The sequence below is a fragment of the Nyctereutes procyonoides genome, unplaced genomic scaffold, assembly GCF_905146905.1.
Source record: "Nyctereutes procyonoides isolate TBG_1078 unplaced genomic scaffold, NYPRO_anot_genome, whole genome shotgun sequence".
NCBI lineage: Eukaryota > Metazoa > Chordata > Mammalia > Carnivora > Canidae > Nyctereutes > Nyctereutes procyonoides.
Genome location: NW_026575117.1, coordinates 2,846,311 through 2,873,040, shown reverse-complemented (window position 1 = coordinate 2,873,040; position 26,730 = coordinate 2,846,311). Strand labels below are relative to the sequence as shown.

The window sequence follows — 26,730 nt, the reverse complement described above, 5'->3', positions numbered from 1 at the left end:
AGGGAGGATAGAGGAAGTAGCAAGAATACAACCTCTGGGGCCAGGCAATGGGAGTTCAGTCCCCACTCTGACACTAACCAGCTACTATAGCCTCACTTCCCCTTCTGCTTATATTACTACCCCTTTCAGATTATGAGAATTAAGTACTAGATATGAAGTTCCTAATACAGGCCTGGTGGTGATTATTATTTAATGCTTGGATATTTAATTCCATGCCATTTAGAAAAATATCATTTGTAGTTGGAAATCTCATTCTCAGCCTGTCCTACTTTGCACTGCTACACCTCTGCCCTTGCACTACACTAAGATGAAGCTGCCAGAACCCATGGTCGCCAGAAGAGAAAATGCTTCTCAGAAACGTTTTACTTCTTCTCAAGGGAGGAACGCTCCTAACCCTGCCCCACTCCAGAGGCTTCGGGGAAGCCACTAGCTCGACTTAACATGATGAGATTACTGCAAGGACACTTCAGATATAAGAGCAATTGGGTATTGTCACCCAGAATTTGAATCATTACTTGGACAGCTCCACCAAGGCTCTTTCACATGTTTTCATTTTCATTTGCAGTGACATCTGCAGGGGCTTGCTGGGAAGAAGTGTCTGAAAGAGCTCATGATGGCTCCTGGAAGTGGCTGCAGGATATCCTGACCGCCTGCCCCGTTCTGTATACAGCACTTTATTGCAGTGGAGCAGGCCGGAGCTGGTCCTGGCAGCCAAGTGAAGAAAGCACCATTTAATTTGAGCAATTAGATAGGACAGCTTCAGTGGCTTTATTTTCCCAAATTATACTGCTTAGCTGTTAGAGGGTCCCTCCTCAGGCCCTGTGGTTCTAGGAGAGGCTATTGCCCGCTTCCCGGTATCCTAGATATTACAGGAGAATTTAGAAAATCGCATATTTGGTTTCCTCTCATAAATTTTTCACTTGTAATGAGGAAAGCTTTGGCCAGTCACTTTTGATTACATTAACTGATTGGTATTCCTTGTTCAAAGATGTGATTCGATAAGAAAATATATATTTGTTTTTTTCCCCCAGTTCCAGGCACATAGATCCTGAAAGCTTTGGAACCTCTAGAATGATTAAGTGTCTTTACTATGCTGGTGACATATGACAATGACTGGTGGCTGGAGGCCTCTAGATAGATTCAGGATGAGGGCCTGTTGTCAGAAAGATCAAGGCAAGATTGAGGATTAGAACTTTCATCCCTATCTCCCCATCCCCACCCCTCACATATCTGCAAAGGAGTGGCTGGTGATTGAGCTAATGGCCAACAATTTAATCAATCTTGCCTAGGTGATGAAATCTCCATAAAAGCTCCTGAACTATAGGGTTTGGACAGCTTTCAGGTTGCTGAACACATGAGGTACTGACAGGGTGGTGTTAAAAAAACAACAAAAAAAAGAACCCAAAAAAACCACAGGCCTAACATGACACTTAGGCCAAATCAGCAAACCTAACTTAATGTCTAACTTTTTTTTTTTTCTTAATGTCTAACTTAACTGCAGTTTCAACTCTCCAGGAGTGTAACCTTTAACCAGTCAACAAGGAAATTCCTAGTCAATACTAGGACATTTACTGATAGATACCTTCCACTCACCTTAGGAGGGTAACCTTGCCTAAACAATGCATTCCTTGTTAATAAATAAATTAAAAATAAATAAATAAATCCCTCCCTTTCTTTCTAAAGATTTTATTTTTAATTAATTGCTGTACCCAACATGAGGCTCAAACTCACAACCCCAAGATCAAGAGCCTCCTGCTCCACTGACTGAGCCAGCCGGGAGTCCCTGTTTGTTTTTCAAGATTTTATTTATTTATTCATGAGAGACACAGAGACAGAGGCAGAGACAGAGACAGAGGGAGAAGCAGGCTCCCTGAGGGGAGCCTGATGTGGGATTCACTTCTAGGACCCTGGGATCACACCCTGAGCTGAAGACAGACGCTCAACCACTGAGCCACCCAGGCGTCCCTGTTTTTGTTTTTTTGTTTTTTTAAAGACTTATTTATTCATAAGAGACACAGAGAGAGAGAGACAGGCAGAGACACAGGCAGAAGGAGAAGCAGGCTCCGATCCCAGGACTCCAGGATCATGCCCTTGGCCGAAGGCAGGTGCTAAACCGCAGTTACCCAGGGATCCCCCCCCCCCCGTTTTTGTTTTATAAAGCCTTCTCTCTACCTTTAAAAACTTTGTCTAGCTCAGCTGAGCATCTCCTTGTTGATGGGATGCTGCCCAATTCATGAATCAATGAATAAAACCAATTAGATCTTCATATTTACTCAGCTGCATTTTGGTATTATCTAATACCAGAAAGGGCAAGGAAGCTCCATGCACACTCCCCCCTCTCCTCCCTTATACCTTGCCCTACATTTCTCTTCTATTTGGCTGTTTTGAGTTGCTCTGGTGAGCTATTCTAGCAAATTATCGAACCTGAGGAAGTGGTCATGAAAACTCTGATTTACAGCCAGAATTAGATCTAGTATTTAATTTCTCATCTTTTTTTTTTAAGGTTTTATTTATTTATTCATGAGAGACACAGAGAGAGAGAGACACACACACACACAGAGAGAGAGAGGCAGAGACATAGAGAGAGGAAGAAGCAGACTCTCTGCAGGGATCCAGATGAGGAACTCGATCCCTGGCCCTGCAATCATGCCCCGAGCCAAAGGCAGACGCTCAATCTCTGAGCCATCCAGGTGTCCCTTTTTAAAAAAAAAAAAAAAAAAAAAAGATTTTATAATTCTCACGATCCTTACTAGGCATTAACATAAGCAGAAAAGGAAGTGAGGCTATAGCAGTTGGTTAGTGACATAGTGAGAACCGAACTCACGTTGTCTTACTCCGAAGTTTGCTTTGTTACTTTCTCTCCACTGTCTCACTGACTAGGATTTCTGACACGTTTGAGAATCAGTGACTAGGGGATCCTTGGATGGCTCAGTGGTTAAGCGCCTGCCTTCGGCCCAGGGTGTGATCCTGGGGTCCTGGGATTGAGTCTCGCATGGGGCTCCCCACAGGGAGCCTGCTTCTCCCTCTGCCTGTGTCTCTGCCTCTCTCTCTCTCACTGTGTGACTATCATAAATAAATAAAAAATTAAAAAAATAAATAAATAAATAAAATCTTTTAAAAAAAAAAGGAGAGGATCAGTGACTAAATGTCTGATCTCATGACAAGCCCAGAAAGAAAAAGCAGTCATTCCAGAGTTCCATTAGTTCCTTGATAAATCGGTAAGACCTGTGGGTTTTAAAGGAAAGCAGTAGACTGCTCAAGCAGAAGGCTTGCCTATGCATTCAGTCATCTCTCACTGAAGGTCTGATTCTCTAATCTGACCTGTCTTTAATGACTATCCAAAACATTCTGGATTGTTCTTATACCCACCAGAGGATACTATATACTTCACTCATAGCTGCATTCCTCTAAAATGTCTGCTACTTAGCATCCATCTGTTCTTCTTCTAAACTCCTTATTTTTATTGTTGTATGTCCTACCCCTTGGTCATTGCCCTCCTCCCCACTCCTTCCCACCAGCCTCACTCACGCTGCAGCTTAGCCTAGCCCCCTCCCATTCTCAAGATATTTACCTGGTTTCATCTAGATTGCTACACTATTAGTCACTGTAGAAAATCATGAGTATTTTAATCCCTACAGCATCCAAGCAATGGATGAGTGTTACTGGCCATATCTTTCTATGTTTTATTTATTTTTTATTTTTAAACTATTTACTTAGTTGAGAGAGAGAAGAGAGCACAAGCAAGGGGAGAGGGGAAGCAGGCTTCCCACTGAGCAGGAAGCCCAGTGCAGAACTCCATCCCAGGACCCTGGGATCATGACCTGAGCCAAAGGCAGATGCTAAACCAACTGAGCCACCCAGGCTCAGTTTTAAAGAATTGTTTATAAAGTTCTATTTCTTTTTTTCCCCTTTTTTAAGGTAGGGAGAGGGGCAGAGGGTGAGAGAGAATCTCCAACAGACTCCACACCCAGAATGGAGCCTGACCAGGGGCTGGATCTCACAACCCTGAGATCATGATCTGAGCCAAAACTGAGAGTCAGATACTTAACTGACTGAGCTACCCAGGCACCCCTATAAAGTTCTTCATTAATAAATTCTATTTTATTTTTTTTTAAGATTTATTTATTCATGAGAGAGAGAGAGAGAGGGGGGGGGGGCAGACACAGGCAGAAGGAGAAGCAGGCTCCATGTCAACCCCAGGTCTCCAGGATCACGCCCTGGGCCAAAGGCAGGCGCTAAACTGCTGAGCCACCCAGAGATCCCCAATAAATTCTATTTTAAAGTCAAACTAGTGTCATCAAACTTTTTGGTTCATTATGTTTTTTAGGATTTATATACTGGCTACAAAATCTCTATAGTCGGAATAAATACCTTATCATGGATTTGTCCTGGCAGCTTAATTTATTACTGGAACAAATGAGAACAGGAACTTTTTTTTTTTTTAATGTAAGCTGTATGTCCAATGTGGTGGGCTTGAACCCACAACCCCAAGATCAAGAGTCATGTGCTCTACTGACTTAGCCAACCAGGCACCCTGAGAACAGGAACCTTTTATGACTTCCCACAGTCTACAGTCAAGTTCCAACCTCCCTGTGTGGCAAAGTTCTTCACTGTTTGGCACACTCTCAGCCTTACCTTCTGCTACCTCTCCCATAGACACTATTTTCAACATCAGACCCAGTCATCACTATCTGGTAACTCTGGATCCTTCCCAACGCCTAGGCCTCTGCATAAGGTAGTTTCTCTGTTGAATGCCTTCCTCTACCTCCTCTTCATGAGCTCTTAACTCATCCTTTCAAGCTCTCCAACTGCTCCAGAAATGACCTCTCCTCAGGGATCCCATAACTCTATTAAAAAGTTACCACAGGGGTACCTGAGTGGTACAGTCGGTTGAGTGTCCAATTCTTGGTTTCAACTCAGGTTGTGATCTCAGCGTCTTGGGCTGGGGTCATTGGGCTCCATGCTCAGGGTGGAGTCTGCTCTCTCCCCCTCTCCCTCTGCCCCTCCCCACCATGCTCTCTCTCATTCTCTCCTCCCCCTAAAATAAGTAAATAAATCTAAAAAAAAAAAAAAAGTTTTTCTTACTCCTTAGATTCTTCTGCCCTTGATGGTAGAGGCTATTACAATCACTATCTAATTTCTAATGCATAGCAGGAGATTAATTAGAAGGCAGGAAGAATGAACAGTTCTGAAATGCTCACCATGAGCAAAATGATTTATGTGGACATATTCATTTAGTAAACAGAGATCCAAGCACCTATTGAGCGCTCACTAGAGGGTACAAAGGGGGAAGAAGACAGATGCAGTCCCCATTCTGTGAAGAGTTTGCAGTCTCATAAAAGAGACAGATTTAGGTGGCTCAGTTGGTTAAGAGGCTGCCTTTGGCTCGGGCCATGATCTAAGGGTCCTGGGATCGAGTCCCACATTGGACTTCCTGCTCAGCAGGGAGTCTGCTTCTCCCTCTCCCTCTGCTCCTCCTTCTGCTTGTGCTGTCTCTCTAGCTCTGTCTTTCTTTCATGAATAAATAAAATCTTAAAAAAAAAAGACAGATTTATAAAAAGTAAGCAGACAAAATAATTACAAATATGTAATAAAACGGCAGCCCGGGTAGCTCAGCGGTTTAGCGCCGCCTTCAACCCAGGGCTTGATCCTGGAGACCCTGGATAGAGTCCCACATCAGGCTCCCTGCATGGAGTCTGCTTCTCCCTCTGCCTGTGTCTCTGCCCCTCTCTCTCTCTGTGTCCCTCATGAATAAATAAAATCTTTTTTTTTTTTTAAAAAAAAGAACTAGAAGCAGAAGCTCCTTTTTCAGAGATGGTGGTAAGCAAATACTGTTTAAGTTGACAATTCTGTTCCAATCTAAAGGATAAAAAGGAACTAACCATGCCCATTGCAGAAAAGGGTAGGGGCAGACATTTCAGATTAAGGAAACAAAACATGCAATGGCTCTGAGGTGAAAAAGAGTTTTGTTCGTTCAAAGGAATTCAAAGACCAGGGCAGCCAGAGCACAGTAAGCAAGAGGCGACAAGGCAGACATGAGCTTGGCAAGGCCAGATCATGCAGCACACTTTTGGCCATGGTGGAGATGTGAATTTTAATCTAAGTGCCAAGGCAAATACAGTAATAGGATGAATCTAAGTGTGAGGTGATTCAATTTATTTTCAAAAGGTTTTTGTTTTTCCTGCTGTTATGTGAAAAAGAGATTGGAGGAGAGCCCTAAGAATGCAAAGATTACAGGTGCTGGGATTGACTTCATTTCAGGCCAAATGATCCAATTCTGCTCACCATTTGGTCCAGTGCATATCATCTTCTAAGAGATTGTTGCCATTCAATTTATCATGCTTCTCATCCCTGTTTTCATAAGTCAACATTCAGAGTATACTTTCTTGAAATTCCATCAATTCTGATATAGGCATTATTAATATGCTTATATTAAAAGGAATAAACCAAGGTTTAAAGAGTTGACTAAGTTGCCTACATCTTCCAATCTAGCAAAAACCGGTTCCCTTCCAGTTTTGAATAGACCTTTGGGGGCGCCTGGGTGGCTTAGTTGGTTAATTGCCTGCCTTCGGCTCAGGTCAGGATCCTGTAGTCCTGGGATAGAGCTCCACAAACTGGGGAGCCTGCTTCTCCCTCTACCTCCCCTCCACTCCACCACAGCTCGTGCCCTCTCTCTCTCACTCTTTCTTTAATAAATAAAAAAAAGAATCTTAAAAATATATGAACAGACCTTCAGCATTTGAGGGAAACATGAAAACTACTACCATATATAAACAACAGACACTACATTCCATCATAGAATTAGGGGAAAAGGTTAGGGAAAAACTGGATAAATATCGATGAATACAAGGTCATTCAAGCAGGTCAGATAGAAAAAATAAATGATTATTAAGTACACTTGTAAAAGAAAATATATTAACTTTAGCTATGTTTGGCAAACTAATACTTTGTCATTATAGTCTATGAAAGAGTCAACATCTTTTTTATCACTTAATGGTGATAAATACATGGAGATAAAAAGGGAATCAATCAATCAGACTTATAAATAAAGTGCTCCTGTTCTTCCAGTGGTTTTTAGGATTAAATTTGCTCATCAAGACCACCAAACTAAGCATAAAGTATCCATCTAACAATTATAAAATTCTAAGCAAGCAGAAATAAAGTAATAATGAGGGGCAGCCCCGGTGGCGCAGCAGTTTAGCGCCGCCTGCAGCCTAGGGCGTGATCCTGGAGACCCTGGATGGAGACCTACGTCGGGTTCCCTGCATGGAGCCTGCTTCTCCCTCTGCCTGTGTCTCTGCCTCTCTCTGTGTGTGTCTCTATGAATAAATAAATAAATAATCTTAAAAATAAATAAATAAATAAATAAAAATAAAGTAATAATGAATTTACAGCTAGAAGAGCCTGATCTTGAAATGTATTATATTGGGATGCCTGGGTGGCTCAGCGGCTGAACATCTGCCTTCTGCTCAGGGAGTGATCCCAGGGTCCGAAATTGAGTCCCACACTGGGGAGCCTACTTCTCACTCTGCCTATGTCTCTGCCTCTCTCTCTGTGTCTCTCATGAATAAATAAATAAAATATTTAAAAAAAAAAAAAGAAAAGAAAGAAATGGGCAGCCCAGGTGGTTCAGTGGTTTAGCGCTGCCTTCGGCTCAGGGCATAATTCTGGAGACCCGGGATCAAGTCCCACATCGGGCTCCCTGCATGGAGCCTACTTCTCCCTCTGCTTGTGTCTCTGCCTCTCTCTGTCTCTGTGTCTCTAATGAATAAATAAAATCTTAAAAAAAAAATGTATCAGATTATTTCATTCCAAGTGGGTTCAAAACCAGAAACTATACACAGATTCCCAGGCAAAAGCAATCATTCTTATACCTGGATTCCATCATCTCTTTACCAACCAAAGGAATGATAATATAGGAATGATAACATTAGACCTTAGATAGGAGTTCCTACTCCTACTGGATTATCTTATCAATAAAACAAATCTGATTTTGAATGGTGAAGACATGGTCTAGATAATTTCTGACAATGTCTCAGCAGCAGCTCCCTAAAACAGGGTCCCTACACTTGAGCCACCAGTCCTGCTGATGACCACTTCAGTAAAAACACTGTTTACAGGAGCCCAGGGGGACCCTGAAGAATAGTATACCAAACAAAAATATGTCCATATTTCCAGTACAAGCCAGGAAAAAAATTTAAATATGTCCGATCCTCTCATTGTGGAAAGATGCATCAGATCCCAAAACCTGATTATAATCTGCATACTTATTACCTGTTTTAAACTCTACTACTGAAATGGATGGACTATCTAAGACCAGCATACAATTCATACATTAAGTAAATAGACATTTATGTCTGTGTCTGTGCACACGCACACAAATAAATACACATGTACATACCTGCACTCAAGGCCACACCAGTACCACGGTGGCAAATGGACATCGCCATGGGAAGAGACCAACTGCAAAGAAATACACAAAGGCAATTAAAAAAAGGAAAATATGACACCACAATAGAGAGTCACGAAAAGAACATAAATCTCTTTGGAAATAGGCACGATTTACACATAAAAACAAAAATAGCTTTTGCATTCTTGTGTTTCCACTTTGTAGTCTGAATATATTAAAATTGATTTATTTCCAGAGAAGCACCCCACCCTTTAAACAGAAGGAATCAATCACAACTAAAACTCCTCCTTTCCCAAGAAGAAACAACATGGGTGAGTCAAAGACACCAAGTAAAGTTACAACTAGTTAAAAATAATCAATAGAATACAACCACTTGTGTCCTTCCTTGCTCCTGACATACGACTGAAGTAAAAGGAAAACGAAGTGAGTTTTGTCAATCTAATTTCATAGAATAAATAGTCACCCTTGAATTCTTTCTTATTATGTGCCCATAAATATTCACAGTGAGCACACCGTTTATTCCCTAATAAACTACCTATACCAAATTTTTAAACCCAATTTTCCTGGGTTTAGTAAATGTTTCTTAATCCACGGTAGTTTCAAAATACTTTGTCATCAAACCCCTTTCTAAATCATGTTCTGAATCATTAATTTGCCAAAGCATTTCCATAGAAGGACAACTAACACTGCTATATTCTAGACCTAGTTCTCATGCTCGAGAGGATTGGTTAGTGAAATGGAAAGAACGAGAGTCTTTGGATAAAGTTAACACTCATCCTGGAAAGTCAGCTTAGATAGGAAATGCTGAGCATAATCAGACCATATTTTCAAACACTCTAAAGCAAAGCTACTCAAGTAGGTTGAAAAAAAAATCTCAAAAAGAAATTCTAACTATGAAACGAAAATGGTCACACAGTAAGAAAGGAGTAATGGCCAAAGAAACCAAAAAAACTGGCTAGACACCACTCTGCTTAACTCAGACTTAACAGGATAAATATAAAAGGCGGAAGAAGAGCCAGATAACAAAGGACAAGCAGAGAACAATGACATAATTTGGTTAGATAAATCAGGAGACTAAAACCCAGAATGAGCTGAGGCTTGCAAAAATGTCAAGGACAACAAAAAGGGGCTTTTAAAATTGTATTCAGGGAAAGAAAGCCTCCTAACCGGGATGGACAATTTTATGTTAATAGATGACAGAGTACAAAGCAGATTGCTCAACTATTTTATTTGTCAAAGAGAATGATTATCAGACTGAAAAAGACAGAACAAATATTGATTTGAGAGAACTGAAAAAAAACAAGAGGTGGGGAAATCGTAAGACATCGCTTAGCATTCCAAATGGACTTAGGGCTCGTGGCCAGCGAATGAAATCCCATGACTGGAAGAGCTACCAGATGAAGCGTGTGCACTGCTCTGGCATTTAGAAATACTGAAGTGGAAAATGGGGTTGAGACAAGAAACCGCTAGAGTCAAACATGACCCTAATTTTCAAAAATGGTTACAACCACAGCCTTGGGTCAGCTGAGTGCTGAGTACGTAAAGGAGATTTTATTTCCTAAACAACCACAGTACTATTTCTAGTCCTCCATGACCTTCCAGAGTCTTGTCACTCTTTATCAGGCAGGTAAGTATTTAGCCCCTTGAACATGGGCAGAACTTCATGATTGATTGCCTCAAGAAAGAATGTAACAGAACTGACACCGCATGACTTCCAATCACACTCTCTCAGACTGTGAGGAAGCCCAAATAGCCCTATGAAGAGTACTTAGGTAGCAAGGTTCAGGCGGAGAGAAAAGGATGGTGCTCCTAACAGCCAGGCTCAAACCCAAGTCATGTGAGTAAATGGATCTTCAGATAAATTCAGCCCCAGCCCTCACGTTTTCTAGCTGAGACCTCGACATTACAAAGCAAAGACAAATCATTCCCACTATTTCTTGTTCGACATTAGGTAAGAGTCTAGTATAGAGGGCAGCCCTAGTGGCACAGCGGTTTAGCGCCGCCTGCAGCCCGGGGTGTGATCCTGGGGATCTGGGATCGAGTCCCACGTGGGGCTTCCTGCAGGGAGCCTGCTTCTCCCCCTCTGCCTGTGTCTCTGCCTCTCTCTCTCTGAATGAATGAATGAATAAATAAATAAATAAATCTTTTTTTAAAAAAAGAGTCTAGTATAGAAAATCAAGACTGTTTTAATTCACTTACAGAAAAGAATCACTAAGAGCCACCAAAATCTTTCCTCAGGAAAAAGATTTTTCAGGACATAATAAGATCCCTTTGAACACAGATTAGATCTTACTCAGCTCTGTATTTCCAACTCCTAAAAGAGTATCAAACACACTATGAGCTGGGATCCCTGGGTGGCGCAGCGGTTTAGCGCCTGCCTTTGGCCCAGGGCGCGATCCTGGAGACCCGGGATCGAATCCCACGTCGGGCTCCCGGTGCATGGAGCCTGCTTCTCCCTCTGCCTGTGTCTCTGCCTCTCCCTCTCTCTCTCTCACTGTGTGCCTATCATAAATAAATAAAAATTAAAAAAAAACACACACTATGAGCAATCAACAGATACACTGATTTGAAATATATTAATTTTATTCCCTTTTTTGATTGTCAGTAGAATGTTAAAGAAAAGCTAGAGATATAGGACATATGAATTTAAGCAAGTGATTTAACCATATTGCAAATGATACTATCGACAAAGTAAAAAGCATTTCTCCAGGGAAGATATACAAATGGCCAGTTAGTTGACAAAAAGATGCTCATCATCACTAATGATTACAGAGGTGCAAATCAAAACTACAATGAGATACTTCTTCATATCCATTAGGATGGCTATCATTTAAAAAATAATAATAATAACAAATATTGAGGAGGAGGTAGAGAAATTAGAACCCTTGTGCTCTGCTGGAACATAAAACAACACAGCTCCTATGGAAAACAGGATGGCAGGTTACTCAAAAAATTAAATAAAGAAAACTACTATATGATCCCACAGTTCAGTTCCACTTCTAGGTATATACTCAAAAGAACTGAAAGCAGGGACTCAAAGAAGTATTTGTACACCGATGCTCACTGCAGCATTATTCACAATAGTGGACAGGTGGAAGCAACACAAATGTCCACGGACGCATGAATGGATAAGCAAGATGTAGTATACACATACAACAGGGTATTTATTCAGCCTTAGAAAGGAATGGAATTCCAACACATTCTACAACATGGATGAATCTTTGAGGACATTGTGCCAAGTGAAGTAAGCCAGACACAAAAGGACAAGCATTGTATGGTTTCATTTTATGAGGTACCCAGAGTAGTCAAATTTATTAAGAGAGAAAATCAAATGGTTAGGGGCTGGATCTGGGGGCAGAGGAGAATGGGAATTATTGCTTAATGAGTACAGAGTTTCAGTTGAGGAATATAAAAGGGGGATCCCCGGGTGGCTTAGCAGTTTAGTGCCTGCCTTTGGCCCAGGGCGCGATCCTGGAGACCCAGGATCGAATCCCGCATCTGGCTCCCAGTGCATGGAGCCTGCTTCTCCCTCTGCCTGTCTCTGCCTCTCTCTCTGTGTGTGACTATCATAAAAAAAAAAAAAAAAAAAAAAAAAAAAGGAATATAAAAGGATCTGGCGATGGATAGTGGTGATGGTTTATATAGGTGAATATACTTAATGCTACTGAACTGTGCACTTAACAATCGTTAAAATGGCAAGTTTTATATTATGCATGTTTTACCATTAATAAAAAATGTTAAAAAAAAAAAGTAAAAAGACAACCCAATTTAAAAAATGAGCATAGGGGGTGCCAGGGTGGCTCATTTGGTTAAGCATCTGCCTTCGGCTCAGGTCATGATGTCAGAGTCCTGGGATGGAGCCCCATGTCAGGCTCACTCCTTAGCGGAGAGTCTGCTTCTCTTGCTCCTGGTCTGTGCTCTTTCTCTCACTATCTCTGTATCAAATAAATAAATCAAATCTTCAAAAAAAAATGAATAAAGTAAAGTAAGCATTCTTTAAAAAAAATGCTCTCTGTGTGGTGCCTGCTTCTCCCTCTGCCTGTGTCTCTGCCTCTCTCTCTCTCTCTGTCTCTATGAATAAATAAAATAAAAATCTAAAAAAAAAAAAAATTAAAAATAGGGCAGCCCCGGTGGCGCAGTGGTTTAGTGCCGCCTGCAGCCCGGAGCGTGATCCTGGAGACCCTGGATTGAGTCCCATGTCAGGCTCTCTGCATGGAGCCTGCTTCTCCCTCTGCCTGTGTTTCTACCTCTCATTCTCTCTCTGTGTCTCTATGAATAAATAAATAAAATCTTAAAAAAAAATAAAAATAAAAAAATGAGCATAGGATTTGAATATTCCTTTCTCCAAAGAAGATATGCAAACGGCCAATAAGTACATGCAACGATATTCAAAATCAATACATGTCAGAGATTCAGTGTGCTTAGATTTATTTTATATGATTCAAGGTAAAACTAGAGCCATTGGATAGAAGATGGAAGTTGCAGAAACTTAATAAAAGAAGAGTCTTTTTTAAAAAAAAATTTTTTTTATTTATTTATGATAGTCACACGGAGAGAGAGATAGAGAGGCAGAGACACAGGCAGAGGGAGAAAGCAGGGTCCATGCACCAGGAGCCCGACGTGGGATTCGATCCCGGGTCTCCAGGATCGCGCCCCGGGCCAAAGGCAGGCACTAAACCGCTGCACCACCCAGGGATCCCCAGAAGAGTCTTTCTGATGATAAGAGTAGTTCCCAAACTGGAGATGGGGTAGTGAGTTTCTTGTACACTGGAGGTGTACAAGCCTTGGCAGACAACCACATGAAAATACTGTAGAAGATATTCATTTATTTGGCACAACAGTGGCTTTTAACTTTTTTTTTTTTTTTTTTGTGAGCAGCACCTTTAAATGCAAAAACGCAATATATAAAACAGATCAAAGTAAACTCTGGTGACCCAAGCAGGGGGTGCCTACAGTGCCATCTGCGTGTTAGCCAGCCCCACACCAACTACCCACAAAAGCTTAATGGACTATGCAAAGCCCCAAGGAGCACTCAAAACCAATGAGGTTGATGATGAAATTAAGTTTTATGGACCCTTCCAACTCCAAGTTTAAAAAAGTTTTTTTTTTTAAGATTTTATTTATTTATTCATGAAAGACACACACACACACAGAGAGAGACAGAGACACAGGCAGAGGGAGAAGCAGGCTCCATGCAGGGAGCCTGACGTGGGACTCAATCCCGGGTCTCCAGGATGATGACCTGGGCCGAAGGCAGGCACTAAACTGCTAAGCCACCCAGGGATTCCCTAAAAAAGTTTTTTAACATCCTTTTCAGTGGCTCTTGTTTTCCTGACAACTTAAACCCTGCACTATATGTTTGCTTTGATAAACTGACTCAATTTATTAAGAGAGAAAAGAGTATTTCAGAAGGTGCTAACTTACCCATTTATTTTCATGCCTCTTCCAAACAACTTTAAAAGTTAGTAATAGAAAATATGATTCCATAAAACATTAATCAGACATCTTTCCTGAATATATGACCTTGGAAATAGCTCTGTGTTCCCTGATGCTTTTTTTTTTTTTAATCCTATAAGTGTGTCTAGAGTCTCATAACTCCAAGAGCAAAAAAGGTAGTGGAAGACTCAAGCCCACCATCTTATTACCATTCATTATGTGACCCAAGAAAAAAGGACTGGGCTTTAAATATAGATTCAAATAATATAATAGTAAGTTCTTCACCATTATCATACTCCCCCAAATCTTTTCTCTCTTAAAGAAAGTTTTATCATGAAGTTGCAAGGATTAAGGTCACTTAATTAGTCTCCTGTTTTAGTAGAATGTCCAATTTCTACAATCAGAATTATTTCTGGAATCTGGCTTGGAAAATATCTAAAGGGCTGTGGTATTTGTGGAGGTGGTTAAAAAATGGCCAGCCTCCCTGGCCAGAACCCAAAGAAAGAGGGTAGTGGAGCTTAAGGAGCAGCTCAAGAGGGGTTTTTCTTTGCAGACACCAGCACAGCAGCTATCAATGCTACTTCTGAGGACAACAGATAAGCAGCTACAGATGCATCTATGTACCTGTATATACTTGCATACACATACATCTTAGATCTACTGAAAAGGCCTGGAAGCAATGACATCCGGGTAGCAATGAACACATCCAGCGCCCAGATCTTGAATTCACAGGAGCCTTCTGGAAGAATTCCTACTGGCTAAGTGTGGGACAAATTGAACATCAAAATAAAGGAGAGTTACAGTGTAACTCCTTGGGCAAATAGTAACTATGAAATAAGTATGTATATACATTGTCTCTGTTCCTGGTTCCTGACACAGAGCTCCTAAAACCCTTATAATCTCCTGAGTGACAGGGAGTGCTAGGAACTTCTTTTGTCCTAATATTTGGTCTTTGACCCTGATTCCTGACACACAGTTCCTAAATCCTTTGGAATTTCCTGGGTATTAAGAGCGTCCTTTGTTCTACTGAGGTGAATGTGGATGGAGGCTGGTTACCAGAAGACTGAGCCACGATTAGAAACTTGGAAATTTCAGATCCACTCCCTCTTTTTCCAGGGAGAGAAGAGGGGCTAGAGATTGAGTTAATAATCGATCCTGCCTCCCTGATGAAGCCTCCATAAAAATCCCAAAAGTAATGGATTCAGAGTTTCCAGGTTGGTAGATAAATCCACATGTCAAGAGGGTGGTACAGCCCAACTCCATGGGGATAGAATCTCCTGTGCTTGGAACTACTCCAGACACAGAGGCACTTAAATGGGTACCTGGTTGTTTATCAGTATCATCTATAATATCCCTTATAATCAACTAGTAGAAGTAAACATTTTCAAGTTCTGTGAGCAATTCCAACAAATTATTGAACCTGAGGAGGGAGTAGAGAGAACCCTTGATTTATAGCTGGTCAGTCAAAAGCACAGGGCCTGCAAACTGGCATCTAGAGTGGGGGCCAGTCTGGCAGGACTGGCCTGTGGGGTCTGCACGGACTCCAGATAGTAAGTGTCATAAATGGATTACTAGACATTCAACTAGTGTCTGGAGAGTTGGAAAACTGGTTGGTGTGGGAAGAAAACCTCCACATATTTGAAGTCAGAAGTATTGAAAGCAGAGAGGAAACAATCTTGTTTTTCCTTTAGTTGGTGTCATAAGAGTAGAAATGAGTTTTTCCTTTTAGGAATCTTTGAGTCTATGCTGATAAAGAAAGCAAATTTTATCCTATTTATTTATTTGTTTGTTTATAAATAAATCTAGAAGGTATGATGGGATTAGGAAAATTATAATCTGGCAACCAACATAGTAATAACTGACTCCTAGTAATAACTAATAAACATTGATGGTAAGTATCATCAATAGATGAGGGAGTAGAAATCTCACCACAAAATAATTTACAATTAATAAACACACTATCTTTGTTCATTAACTTTATAGATGGAGAAACCTAAGCAGACACATTTTAACTAATGATAAAAGTCAATGTTGCCAGGAATGGGATAAATCACTCCCATATGCAGTTCCTCCCAACCCATGCCCTGAAAAGAGCATACCTCTGCTTCAGAGATAGTACTGCCCAACATGCATGAATCACAAGAAAATGTCAGGCAAACCCAAACAGGAACATTCTAAAAATGTTAAGGTCATGAAAGATAAAAAGGCTGTTCCACGTTGAAGGAGATCAAAGAGTTAAAGAGAAAACTAAATGCAATACATGATCCTGGGTTGGATCCTGGACCTAGAAAAGACATTTATGAGGACAAACGACATGTGAATGGGATCTGAGGATTAGACGGTAACAATGGGCCAAAGTTAATTTTCTGATAGTGATGGCTGTACTCTAGAGTGCCCTTGAATTTTTTTTTTTTTTTTTTTTTTTAGAGAGGGAAGGGGCGAGGAGAGGGAGAGGATGAGAAAAAATCCCAAGTAGCCTCCAAATCCAGCACAGAGCCCAATTCAGGGTTCAATCTCATGACCTTGAGATCAGGACCTAAGCCAAAATCAGGAGTCAGGTTTTTAAACAACTAAAACACCCAGGTGCCCCTAGAGTGTCCTTGAATTTAAGAAACATGCACTCAGGTATTAAGAGTTTGTGGTAGGCAGAGTAACAGCCTCCCTAAAGATATGCACAGGAATGTGGAACCTTTGAGTATTTTACCTTAAATGGCAAAGTGGAATTTAAAGTTGCAGACAAAATTAAGTTTGCTAATAAGCTCACCTTAACCCAAGGAGACTATCCTGGATTATCTGGATGGTCCCAAATCTTTTATCACAAAGGTCCTTAAAAGTGAGAGACCTTTATCACAAAGGTCCTTAAAAGTGAGAGAGGCTGGTAGAAAGAGGGAATCAGAGAAGAAATGTGACAAACTGGGTCGAAGTGGTGGGAGGGAGAATGTCACTCAACACTGCTGGTTTTGAAGATGGGGAAAGGAAGCCACAAGCCAAGGAACTCAGAGTAACCTCTAGAAGCTACAAGAGGCAAAGAAAAAGATTCTTCCCTTGAGCCTCCAGACAGGAATGCAACCCTACCAACACCTTAATTTTAACCCGGTGAGACTTGGGTCAGACTTCTGACCTATGGACCTGTAAAACAATAAATGTGTTGTTCGAAGCCACAAAGTTTGTGATAAGTTGTTACAGCAGCATTACAGGAGTCATGGAATATCATCTCTGCACTAGATCTTAAATCATTTGGACATGTTAACAAATTGGGAATGTGCATAAAGACATATAAGAATTCTGTGAATTGTTTTTATAACATTTATGTAAATTTGAAATTGTTTCAAAATAATTTTTTTCAATTGATAGGAAGTACATTTTGACCCACCAGCATTTTCCAAATGGCACTTCTTCAGGATAAATTACCCTCTAAGGCCAGAAGACAGAAAAAAGTCTTCTTTTTTTAAATTTTATTTTATTTTTTATTTATTTATGAGAGAGAGAGAGAGAGAGGCAGAGACATAGGCAGAGGGAGAAGCTGGCTCCATGCACCGGGAGCCAGACGTGGGATTCGATCCCGGGTCTCCAGGATCGCACCCTGGGCCAAAGGCAGGCGCTAAACCGCTGCGCCACCCAGGGATCCCGAAAAAAGTCTTCTTATAAAAAAGGCCTAAGGGAAATAATCAGGGAGGCAATGGCCCAGCTTCCAGAACCTTCAACTATTACTTCTAAACTCCCTGGTTCCAGAGACCTTACCTGTAGATAGTGATATGGGGAGACAGAGGACGGTTTAAATCAGTGTTCTTATTCCAGAACCTCTCCATCTCTTCCTTGGCTGTGGTTCCCAAAGGAACAGCACTAAAATAAAACCAGAAGACTTTAAAATGATTAAAAGTAAACTTGGCCTAAGTTTTTACATAACAAAAAGTTAAATAAAATAAGCTAAGCTCTAAGCTGGGCTGGATGAACCCACCGCATAAGGAAAACATGTTCATCCACTCCCCTTGTCTGTATGCCAAGTCTGACTCGTTATTAATAACCTCAATCACCCAGTGAGGTCATACCAGAGGAGAACTCTTCTTTCCAACCCCCAACATACAAGGCCTGAAACAGAAGCTCAACTTCTTTCATACTGCCCTGCAGAGCAACTACAATATTTCAGAACCATTTACATAAATGGATCACCCTTTCCCAGGCCACAGGTGCTGTCCTGTCTCATACATCACCACCTGCTCTCATCTGTTTTGTCAAGACTCCCTTTCAGGTTCTCAAAAACCAAGAACCGGATCAGCTCAGTACTTCTGAACAGTTTCTTGGTTTCCCTGGATTGAAGCCAAGTGTTGAACATAGCTGTTCAACAATTTATTAGCTGCCTGTATTAAATGTGATTCCATCCCCCTCCAGAAAATATAACCTACTCAGAGTTTACTTATTAATTACAGAAAGAAAAAAAAAACAGTAACTTCATAGTGGGAAAAATACCTAGCAGATATTCCTTTATTCAAATGATCACATGCCCCCTGATATGACTATAACAGAGAATATAACATCACATATTACTCCTGCTGAAAAGAGGTAACTTGACTCTAGTTATAGGGAATGGTCAGACAAACCCAAGTTGAGAGATATTCTACAAAATAACTGGCCTGTAATCTTCAAAAATGTCAGTGTCATAAAAGACAAAGGGAAGTTACAAAGCAGTTCCAGCTTAAATGATACTGAAGAAACATGACAAGTAAAAACAATGTGTGAACCTAATTAGCTCCTGGATGGGGAACAGGAGGACTGTATTTCTATAAAGTACATTATTTGGGACAAATGGAAAATCTGAAACTAAATGAATGCTGGATAAGAGTATATCAATGTTAATTTTCCTGAATTTGATAACTGTGTTTGTATAATTATATGGTTATAAGATAATGTTCATGTTCTTAGAACAAGTATTTAGAAATAAAGCATCATGGTGTCTGCAACTTAATCTCAAAGAATTCAGAGAAAATACTAACAATAATTAAATATACATCAGCCTGGACTACACTAAACTGTCAATATTAGACCAGGTGTCTAAAATAATCTAACATACAAACACAACCTAAAGTACATGGAACTATAGGTAAACACAGCAAAATATTAACAACCAATGAATTTAGGTGAAAAGTATATAGAACTCCATTGTACTATTCTTTCAACTTTTCTGAAAGTATAAAATATTTCCCAAATTTAAAGCTTAATATTCTTATCCTTCCTTCTACTACTACCAGATGAGAAAAATAGTGACCACAATCACTAAATTTCTAGCCAACCATCTACAATTTCCTTTCATAAATATCCCCAAAATCTAAAACAACAACCCACTGCTGTTGCCTGAGGGAAATAAAAGTTAAGTCCTAATAACACTCCACAAGTTTAGAAACTTACTTTCTGATACAGAGCTGAGGACTAAGGTGGGCACGGAGGCAATGACGGCCAACATGTCTGCAAGATAAGAGAATAAAGAGTCAATGGTGGGGGGCACCTGCCTGGCTTAGTGGGTGAGTGGGTGGAGCCTGAGATCCTGGATCTCCAGGGTTGTGAGTTCAAGCCCCACGTTGGGTGTAGAGATTACTTAAAAATAAGGTCTTTTTTTAAAAAAAGAGAGAATTGAAACCAATGATGTACTATATGTTGGCTAATTGAATTTAAATTAAAAAATTAAAATTAAAATTAGAAAAAGAGAGAATAAAGAATCAACACACATTTAGAGATCAATTTCAGTTTATCAACTTCTCTATTTTTGTACCATATTAGATTTAGGAGTGGAGGAAAAAATTAATAACACGATAACAAGGGCAGTATCAATGTCCCTGAGATTATTTTTTAGTTGGAAAGCTACAACTTTAAATAACTGGAGAACAATCACATATATAGTCTACAAAGGCAAAATAAAGTTTTAGCTGAACACAAATAATACATGGTAAAAGAATAATCAGAGTTCGTAATTTTCAACAGGGCAATGCAGAATGCAATTTTTTTTAAGATTTTTTTTTTTTTTTAGATTTTATTTATTCATGAGAGATATATATATAGAGAGAGGCAGAGACACAGGCAGAGGGAGAAGCAGGCTCCTCGAGGGGAGCCCAATGTGGGACTCGATCCCGGGACCCTGGGATCATGCCCTGAGCCAAAGGCAGATGCTCAACCGCTGAGCCACCCAGGCATCCCATGTGATTTTTTTTTTTTTTAAGATTTATTTATTTAGGGATCCCTGGGTGGTGCAGTGGTTTGGCACTTGCCTTTGGCCTGGGGCGCGATCCTGGAGACCCGGGATCGAATCCTGCGTCGGGCTCCCAGTGAATGGAGCCTGCTTCTCCCTCTGCCTGTGTCTCTCCCTCTCTCTCTCTCTCTCTCTCTCTGTGTGTGACTATCATAAATAAATAAATAAACAAATAAACAAATAAAAATTTTTTAGAAATTTATTTATTTATTTATGATAGACAGAGAGAGAGGGAGAGAGAGAGGCAGAGACACAGGCAGAGGGAGAAGCAGGCTCCATGCCAGGAACCCGACGCAGGACTCGATCCCGGCACTCTAGGATCACGCCCCGGGCCAAAGGCAGGCGTGGAACCGCTGAGCCACCCAGGGATCCCCAATTTTTTTTTAAGTTAGGTCTTAAAGGAAGTGACTTAAGGGGTAAGTAAGAATGAGAATAAGAATACATCTTATTCGCTGTTGCCAAAGGATGAATGAAGAAGGTTGAAGAATAAGAGGTTTGTGGGAGAAGGATCCTAAATATTAAGCTATCATTTTAGGAATTACCATTAAGTTCCAGACAAGCTAGATGAACTTCAAGTCAAAAAGTCTCTAATTGGGCAAAAAGTGTGGAAATGCAAAGATTTCTCTAACCACGTGAAGAATTACATGAGGAGTGTACACAAGTTTTCGACTAAAAAGTTGCTATTTCTACTAAAAAGTATATATCAGTACCAGAACTGCTTTTCAAGTCTAAAACCAAGATGTGCCCAGGCAGTCTTTGTAAAGTGAACTTCACTGATCCAGAGTTCACACGGTATTATGAAAAACATGGCCACTATGTCTCTTTATTTACATTATTATATCAAATCTTTCCAAAAGTATTTAAGAAAGTTATCGGAGTGAATTTCTGGGACTAAAATTAAAAAATATGTTGATTTTACAGAAGTTTGTCATATATCTACTCTATATAAGGCACTGTGGGGATAAAAAAATCTCCTTGAGATCCAATGATCTTCTAAAAAAGCTCATGGTGTCCCTGACACCATTGGTATTAGATGCATAAAGAGTTCAAATCCCTATGCTTTACACCAGGGCAGAAGAAGGTCCACTACTTGAAGGCAAAATAATCCAATCAACACTTCCTTCAGCTCTTCCTTCTTTCCAGCTTTGGAGGCAAGAGGTGAATACAGACATTGTATACCCAAGGCTCTCAGAAAGAAGTGGGAACAAATGTCTTCAATCAATTGAAGTAATTGTGGCTCTGAAGTTGCAGGGCATGCATTCCTTACACCAGGCTAGGTCCTGTCACTCAGCTACCCGGCAAGAGTTTGCAGATGTGGGTTGGAATCTACAGCACTCTCTGTCTAGTGCTATTGTTTCCCAGACAAATACCAATGTAAGCTTTCCACAAGGCTCTCACAGAACTAGCTGCACAAACTCGATAACCTTACTTGAAATATGACAAAAGTAGGTATCTATCCTTGCCTTTCATGTGAAATCAGGAACTCTGAAAAGTCCTACCAAGAATTGTGCACTATACGTTATAGCTAAAAATAGTACTTTTTTTTTTTTTTAGGATTCTATATATTTATTTGAGAGAGAGAGAGCATGAGCAAGAACAGTAGGCAGAGGGAGAAGGAGAAGCAGGCTCCCCATTGAGCAGGGAGCCTGACACGGGACTCAATCCCAGGACCCAAGGATCATGATACAAGTTGAAGGCAGACGCTTGACTGACAGAGCCACCCAGGTACCCAAAAAGACATAGTACTTTATTTTTAATTAACAAACCAGAATGTATCCTTCTGTTTAGTATTGTTCCCTTCTAAATACATTATACATGTCTACCCAAAAATGTAATCATTGCTCACATCATTTTTGAAACTCTTCTCTGGGTTAGGGTAACAACAGTGATGCAGAAAGAATATTAAAATAAAAAAAACACTGGAGTTCTAGTTCTGCGTGTTGTGCAATTTTATGGAATCACTGAGCTGCAGCTTTTTCATTTGTGAAACGGGATTGGTAAGACTAAGACCTACCTTATTGGTTGCTGGTTGGATTACATAAGAAAATGTACAGAAAAGCATTCTCAAAACTGTAACATTGTCCATATATATATATTACTAATATTTCATTGGTCTCCCCAAGGTCTTTAGAATTCACATCACATTCTTTTTAAAACCTTCAGCGGTGGTAAAAATATTCATTTGCTGAAAATGGATTTGGCTTTTGGAAAAAAAAAAAAAAACAAAAGTTACTCAAAGCCAACTCTGTTTGATCAAACTAAATAAAATCATTTTTATGATTTTAAAATCATAAAATAAGATTAAATAAGTCTAAAAATAAGATGTGACTATAATATAATGAATTTCTCTTACATGACCTCTAAACGTGATCTGATGCCATGTCAAAAAATTTCAGAAATATCTGGGGTAAGAGCAACACTAAAATAGATGTATAGATGGATAACTTTGAAGGACAAGGTGAAGAACAATCATTCTATACAAAAGTTGTCATTAATGGCTATTAGCACTCAAAGTGCCCCAAGTTACAACAGAAGTTACCCTTCATCTCTTATTATCTCTCAGCTGCACATACAGGCAAGGCATCACCTGATATTATCCAGGAAACTTTGGTCCATTTAGCCTTTATCCTTTTCATTGCTTGCAAAGAGGATGATAAGAGGAGCTCCTGAACTGCTCTCCCTAGCATCATTCTATTCCCTATCATTCAATATTACCAAAGCTAACTTACTGAAAAAGCTCATTTCATTGCTCTTCTGACCCAAAGTCTTTTAACAGTTCCCTGTTGCTTATGGTATAAGGTCCAGATGATAGCCAAACCAACTCTCTGGACCCATTCTCCCACTGATCCCCTTCAGTCCCTTATACATCTACCACACCGAATATTACACCACACCCAGACACAACAAGCCATTTGGAAGCACATGCCTTTTTGCTCGTGCTGCTCTTTGAGTGGTATCTCCCTCACACTCAGATAAACTAATCCTTCAAAACCCAACAACTCCTGGATGGCGACTTCACCATTTCTTTAGCCTTACTTGCTGCACCTGTCGTGCCTCTACACCATCTCTTCACATCTCTATATCAACACATATTATGTTGCTTAATAATTAATCTATTTACTTATCTCCTCTGCTAGACTGAACTCTTCAAGGAAAGGACTGGAATGCTTGGTGTCCAGAACACTTATAATGTCTGACACACCGAAGAGGTGCTAAACAATGGTTTGGAAATGAATATGCTTATTTTAGAGAGCAATCTTATATATTTAAATCTTATTTTTAGAGGTGTTTCACATGTAGCATTTTATATAATGAGCGATGTGCAGACAGTGACTCTTGGTGACTTTGTGCATAAGCAGCATGAACTTCTTTAGACAGGAGCCTAGCTGTTCTTAGCTTAGTTCTCTATCTCCATCTTGGCCATTCCTCGACTGAGTGCCAAAGGAGCACGCATCACTCAGCTGGTTATTCATTCCTGGCTAGTCTGTGAACCATTTAGGGAGTATACAAAATATAGAGCACTACTCAAAAGCCATGTTGTACAGTACTCTGAGAACGAATAATCTTTAGTTAACCAAGCATTAGAAATGTTTAATCAATAGTTCTTTTTAAGTGGGCCCAAGTTATTGCTATTTTCATTCACAAATGAGGAAACTGCAATCATGGAACTGGTCACCTTGACTTACCCAAAATAAATGGAATTTGTGACAATACTAGAAATAGAAACCAGCTCCTAGAATTTCTTAGAAGGTATTTTCCTCTGGGGCACCTGGGTGGCTCAGTGGTTGAGCATCTGCCTTTGGCTCAGGGTGTGATCCCAAGGGTCCTGGGATTGAGTCCCGTATCAGGCTCCCCACAGGGAGCCTGCTTCTCCCTCTGCCTCTCATGAATAAAATTTTTAAAAAATTCATAATTTAAGGGATCCCTGGGTGGCGCAGCGGTTTGGCGCCTGCCTTTGGCCCAGGGCGCGATCCTGGAGACCCAGGATCGAATCCCACGTCTGGCTCCCGGTGCATGGAGCCAGCTTCTCCCTCTGCCTATGTCTCTGCCTCTCTCCCTCTCTCTCTCTGTGACTATCATAAATAAATAAAAATTTTAAAAAAAATTAAAAAAAAATAAAATAAAAAATTCATAATTTAAGAAAAAAAAAGAAGATATTTTTCTTTGAGGCTATATCAAACAGTTCCAAATCCCTGCAGTGAAACGGAATTTGACTCAGAACTTCAATAAGAAAAAAAAGGGGGGGGTGCATGGGTGGTTCAATGGGTTGAGCCTCCAACCTGACTTCAGCTTAGGTCATGATCTCAGTGTTGTGAGACTGAGCCCTGGAACTACAACTGGCTCTGTGCTTGCTCAGTGAGGAGTCTGTTTGGGATTCTCTCCCCCTCCCATGCATATGCTCTCTCTAAAATAAATAAATAAATATTTAAAAAAAATTTTTTTTAATTCTCTATGTCCTCTTTTAAGAAAGCCCTTGTGAGGGCAACCCTGGTGGCCTAGTGGTTTAGTGCCGTCTTCAGGCCAGGGCATGATCCCAGAGACCCAGGATCGAGTCCCATGTCAGGCTCCTTGCAATGGAGCCTGCTTCTCCCTCTGCCTGTGTCTCTGCCTCTCTCGTTCTCTGTGTGTCTCTCATGAGTAAATAAATAAATAATCTTTAAAAAAAAGAAAAAAATTTAAAAAAGATTAAAAAAAAAAAAGCCCTTGTGAGAAAAGGAGAGAGGTGCCCTTCCCATTAGCTTCAGATTACTACTAATGAAAAAGAAGTCTATTTCTTAGCATCTGAATCCTAGTGGTGACAGTCCTACACATTTCAAAAATGACACTGTCTGGACATACTTAATGAGTGTGATAATTATCAGCTTCCAAACAACAATCCTAAAACTCCTAAAATGAACTGTTAAGAACCAATATGACCATTTCAAGCTAAATGCTAATTTTACCAAAAGTCCCTGACATCTACTAAAATATGACATACCAAAGAATTCAAAAATCATCCAATTATGGTAAAACTACCTGGAATAAAGAACGCAGTTCTGGTAAGATTGGAGCTGGCACACCTTAGGGGAAAGAAAAAAAAAAAAAAGATACATTTGGAAATGGGAGGCAGGGAGAAAAATGATGGATTAAGATAACCCAGTCCTGGGCACCCCGGGGGGCTCAGCGGTTTAGCTGTGCCTTCAGCCCAGGGTGTCATTCTGGGGGGTCCCACGACGGGCTCCCTGCATGGAGCCTGCTTCTCCCTCTGCCTGTGTCTCTGCCTTTCTCTGTGTCTTTCACGAATAAATAAAATCTTTAAAAAAAAAAAAAAAAGATAACCCAGTCCTGATCTCCACTCCAAGAGGAATTGTTTTGTCACCGAGCAAAACTAAATAAAGTCCCTCTATTTTTATACTGGGTCACTGAAGTGGAAAGAGAAATGAGAGGATATTTGGGGAAATCAGGAATTAAATCTCAACAACATTAAGACTAACTTTCCATAACAAATAGTTTCCAAAAATAGGCCTGGCACGACAGTGTGCTGGCACTTGTACCAGGAGTGTCTGAAGTCACTGCAGCTGCTGCGTCCAGAAAGGCTCGGAGTACAGAATGAAGCCTAGAAAGAGGACAGCTCGGAATGGAAGAAAATCTGGGGTACCTCGTACAGAAAAACTGGGACACCCACTCCCCCCTCGCGCCACCCCAAATAAAAAGATGAATTAAAACTGAACTCCCCAGGCTGCTTTGGGGCAGCGCAGTAGGGGGCCAAGCCTCCCGCCCCCTCCTCCAGGGGCCGGTCCCGGGGCCCACCCGCTGCCAGCAACTAGTGTTTGCAGGAGTTACACGCGAGGTTTGCACCAAGGTGCCTCCCCCCCGAGGCCCAATCGCTGGACAAGACGTCGAGGTCGTAGGGGATGATCCGCTGACCTCGAGGTCCTGTTACTGCCCCGGGGCCCGGCTCCGGGTGCGGCCCAAGCGCAGAGTGAGGATCAAGTACTGGAATCGGGGGAAGTGGAAGGGGCGACAGCCGCGCGACCCGTCGGTAGGGAGTAGGGACGGGATAACGGGCCGGTGACCCCGCGTCACCGGAGCGCCTGGGGGATGCGACGGGCCCTAGGGTTCCACGGCGCGCGCGGCACGCACGCCCACGGGCCCTCTCCCTGCCCAGGCTCGGGGCGGACAGCCGTCAGCCAGACGTCAGGGCGCTGCGGGCCTCCCGAGGGCCGCGGCCACCGACTCCCAGCCCCAGGCTAAAGTCACCTCGACAAGAGCGCAGCCATCTTGAGTTCCGGCCTGGACGGAAGTGACGTCCAACGTCGTCGCCGCCTCGGGGGCGGGGCGGGGTTTCTGTCACGTGACAGCAGCTCTTTAAAAGGATCCGAGCTGGTGCCTTGCAGGGCTCTTCGGAGTGGAGTTCCCCGTGCGTCTGGCTTCCCTGCCTGGTGTCCCGGCGGGAGGTTAGGGACGAACGGCGCTGACCCAGACTCCGCAGTCGGCGTCGTACCTGCGAACTTAACTCATTCTGTTTTCGCTCTGCTGGACGTCAGACTCGCCCTGATTCTTCTCCAGCATCTCCGCCGCCGCTCGTCCCCGGGGAGTGGGGGGGGGGGCGCCCAAGGCACCGGGGAAACCGGCTTCGTCCCATTTTAATGAGAAGCTTCTGCAG

At 41.4% G+C, this 26,730-nt stretch overlaps 1 protein-coding gene across 2 annotated transcripts in view; it reads right to left on the bottom strand.

Moving 5' to 3' along the window:
* SDHC (succinate dehydrogenase complex subunit C) overlaps positions 1 to 26,403 on the bottom strand; it is a 38,841-nt gene extending 12,438 nt beyond the window's left edge. The window contains exons 1-4 of one of the 2 annotated variants that reach the window (XM_055334084.1): positions 26,325 to 26,403; positions 19,250 to 19,306; positions 17,588 to 17,689; positions 8,402 to 8,463 (exon numbers count right to left, since the gene is read on the bottom strand). In XM_055334084.1, the coding sequence (XP_055190059.1) occupies positions 8,402 to 8,463; positions 17,588 to 17,689; positions 19,250 to 19,306; positions 26,325 to 26,344 (241 nt within the window). In that variant the 5' untranslated portion in view covers positions 26,345 to 26,403. Of the gene's footprint in view, positions 1 to 8,401; positions 8,464 to 17,587; positions 17,690 to 19,249; positions 19,307 to 25,991; positions 26,017 to 26,324 lie in introns of those variants that run through there. The other variant, XM_055334085.1, reaches the window with a different exon arrangement.
* Between the last annotated feature and the right edge of the window lie 327 nt (positions 26,404 to 26,730).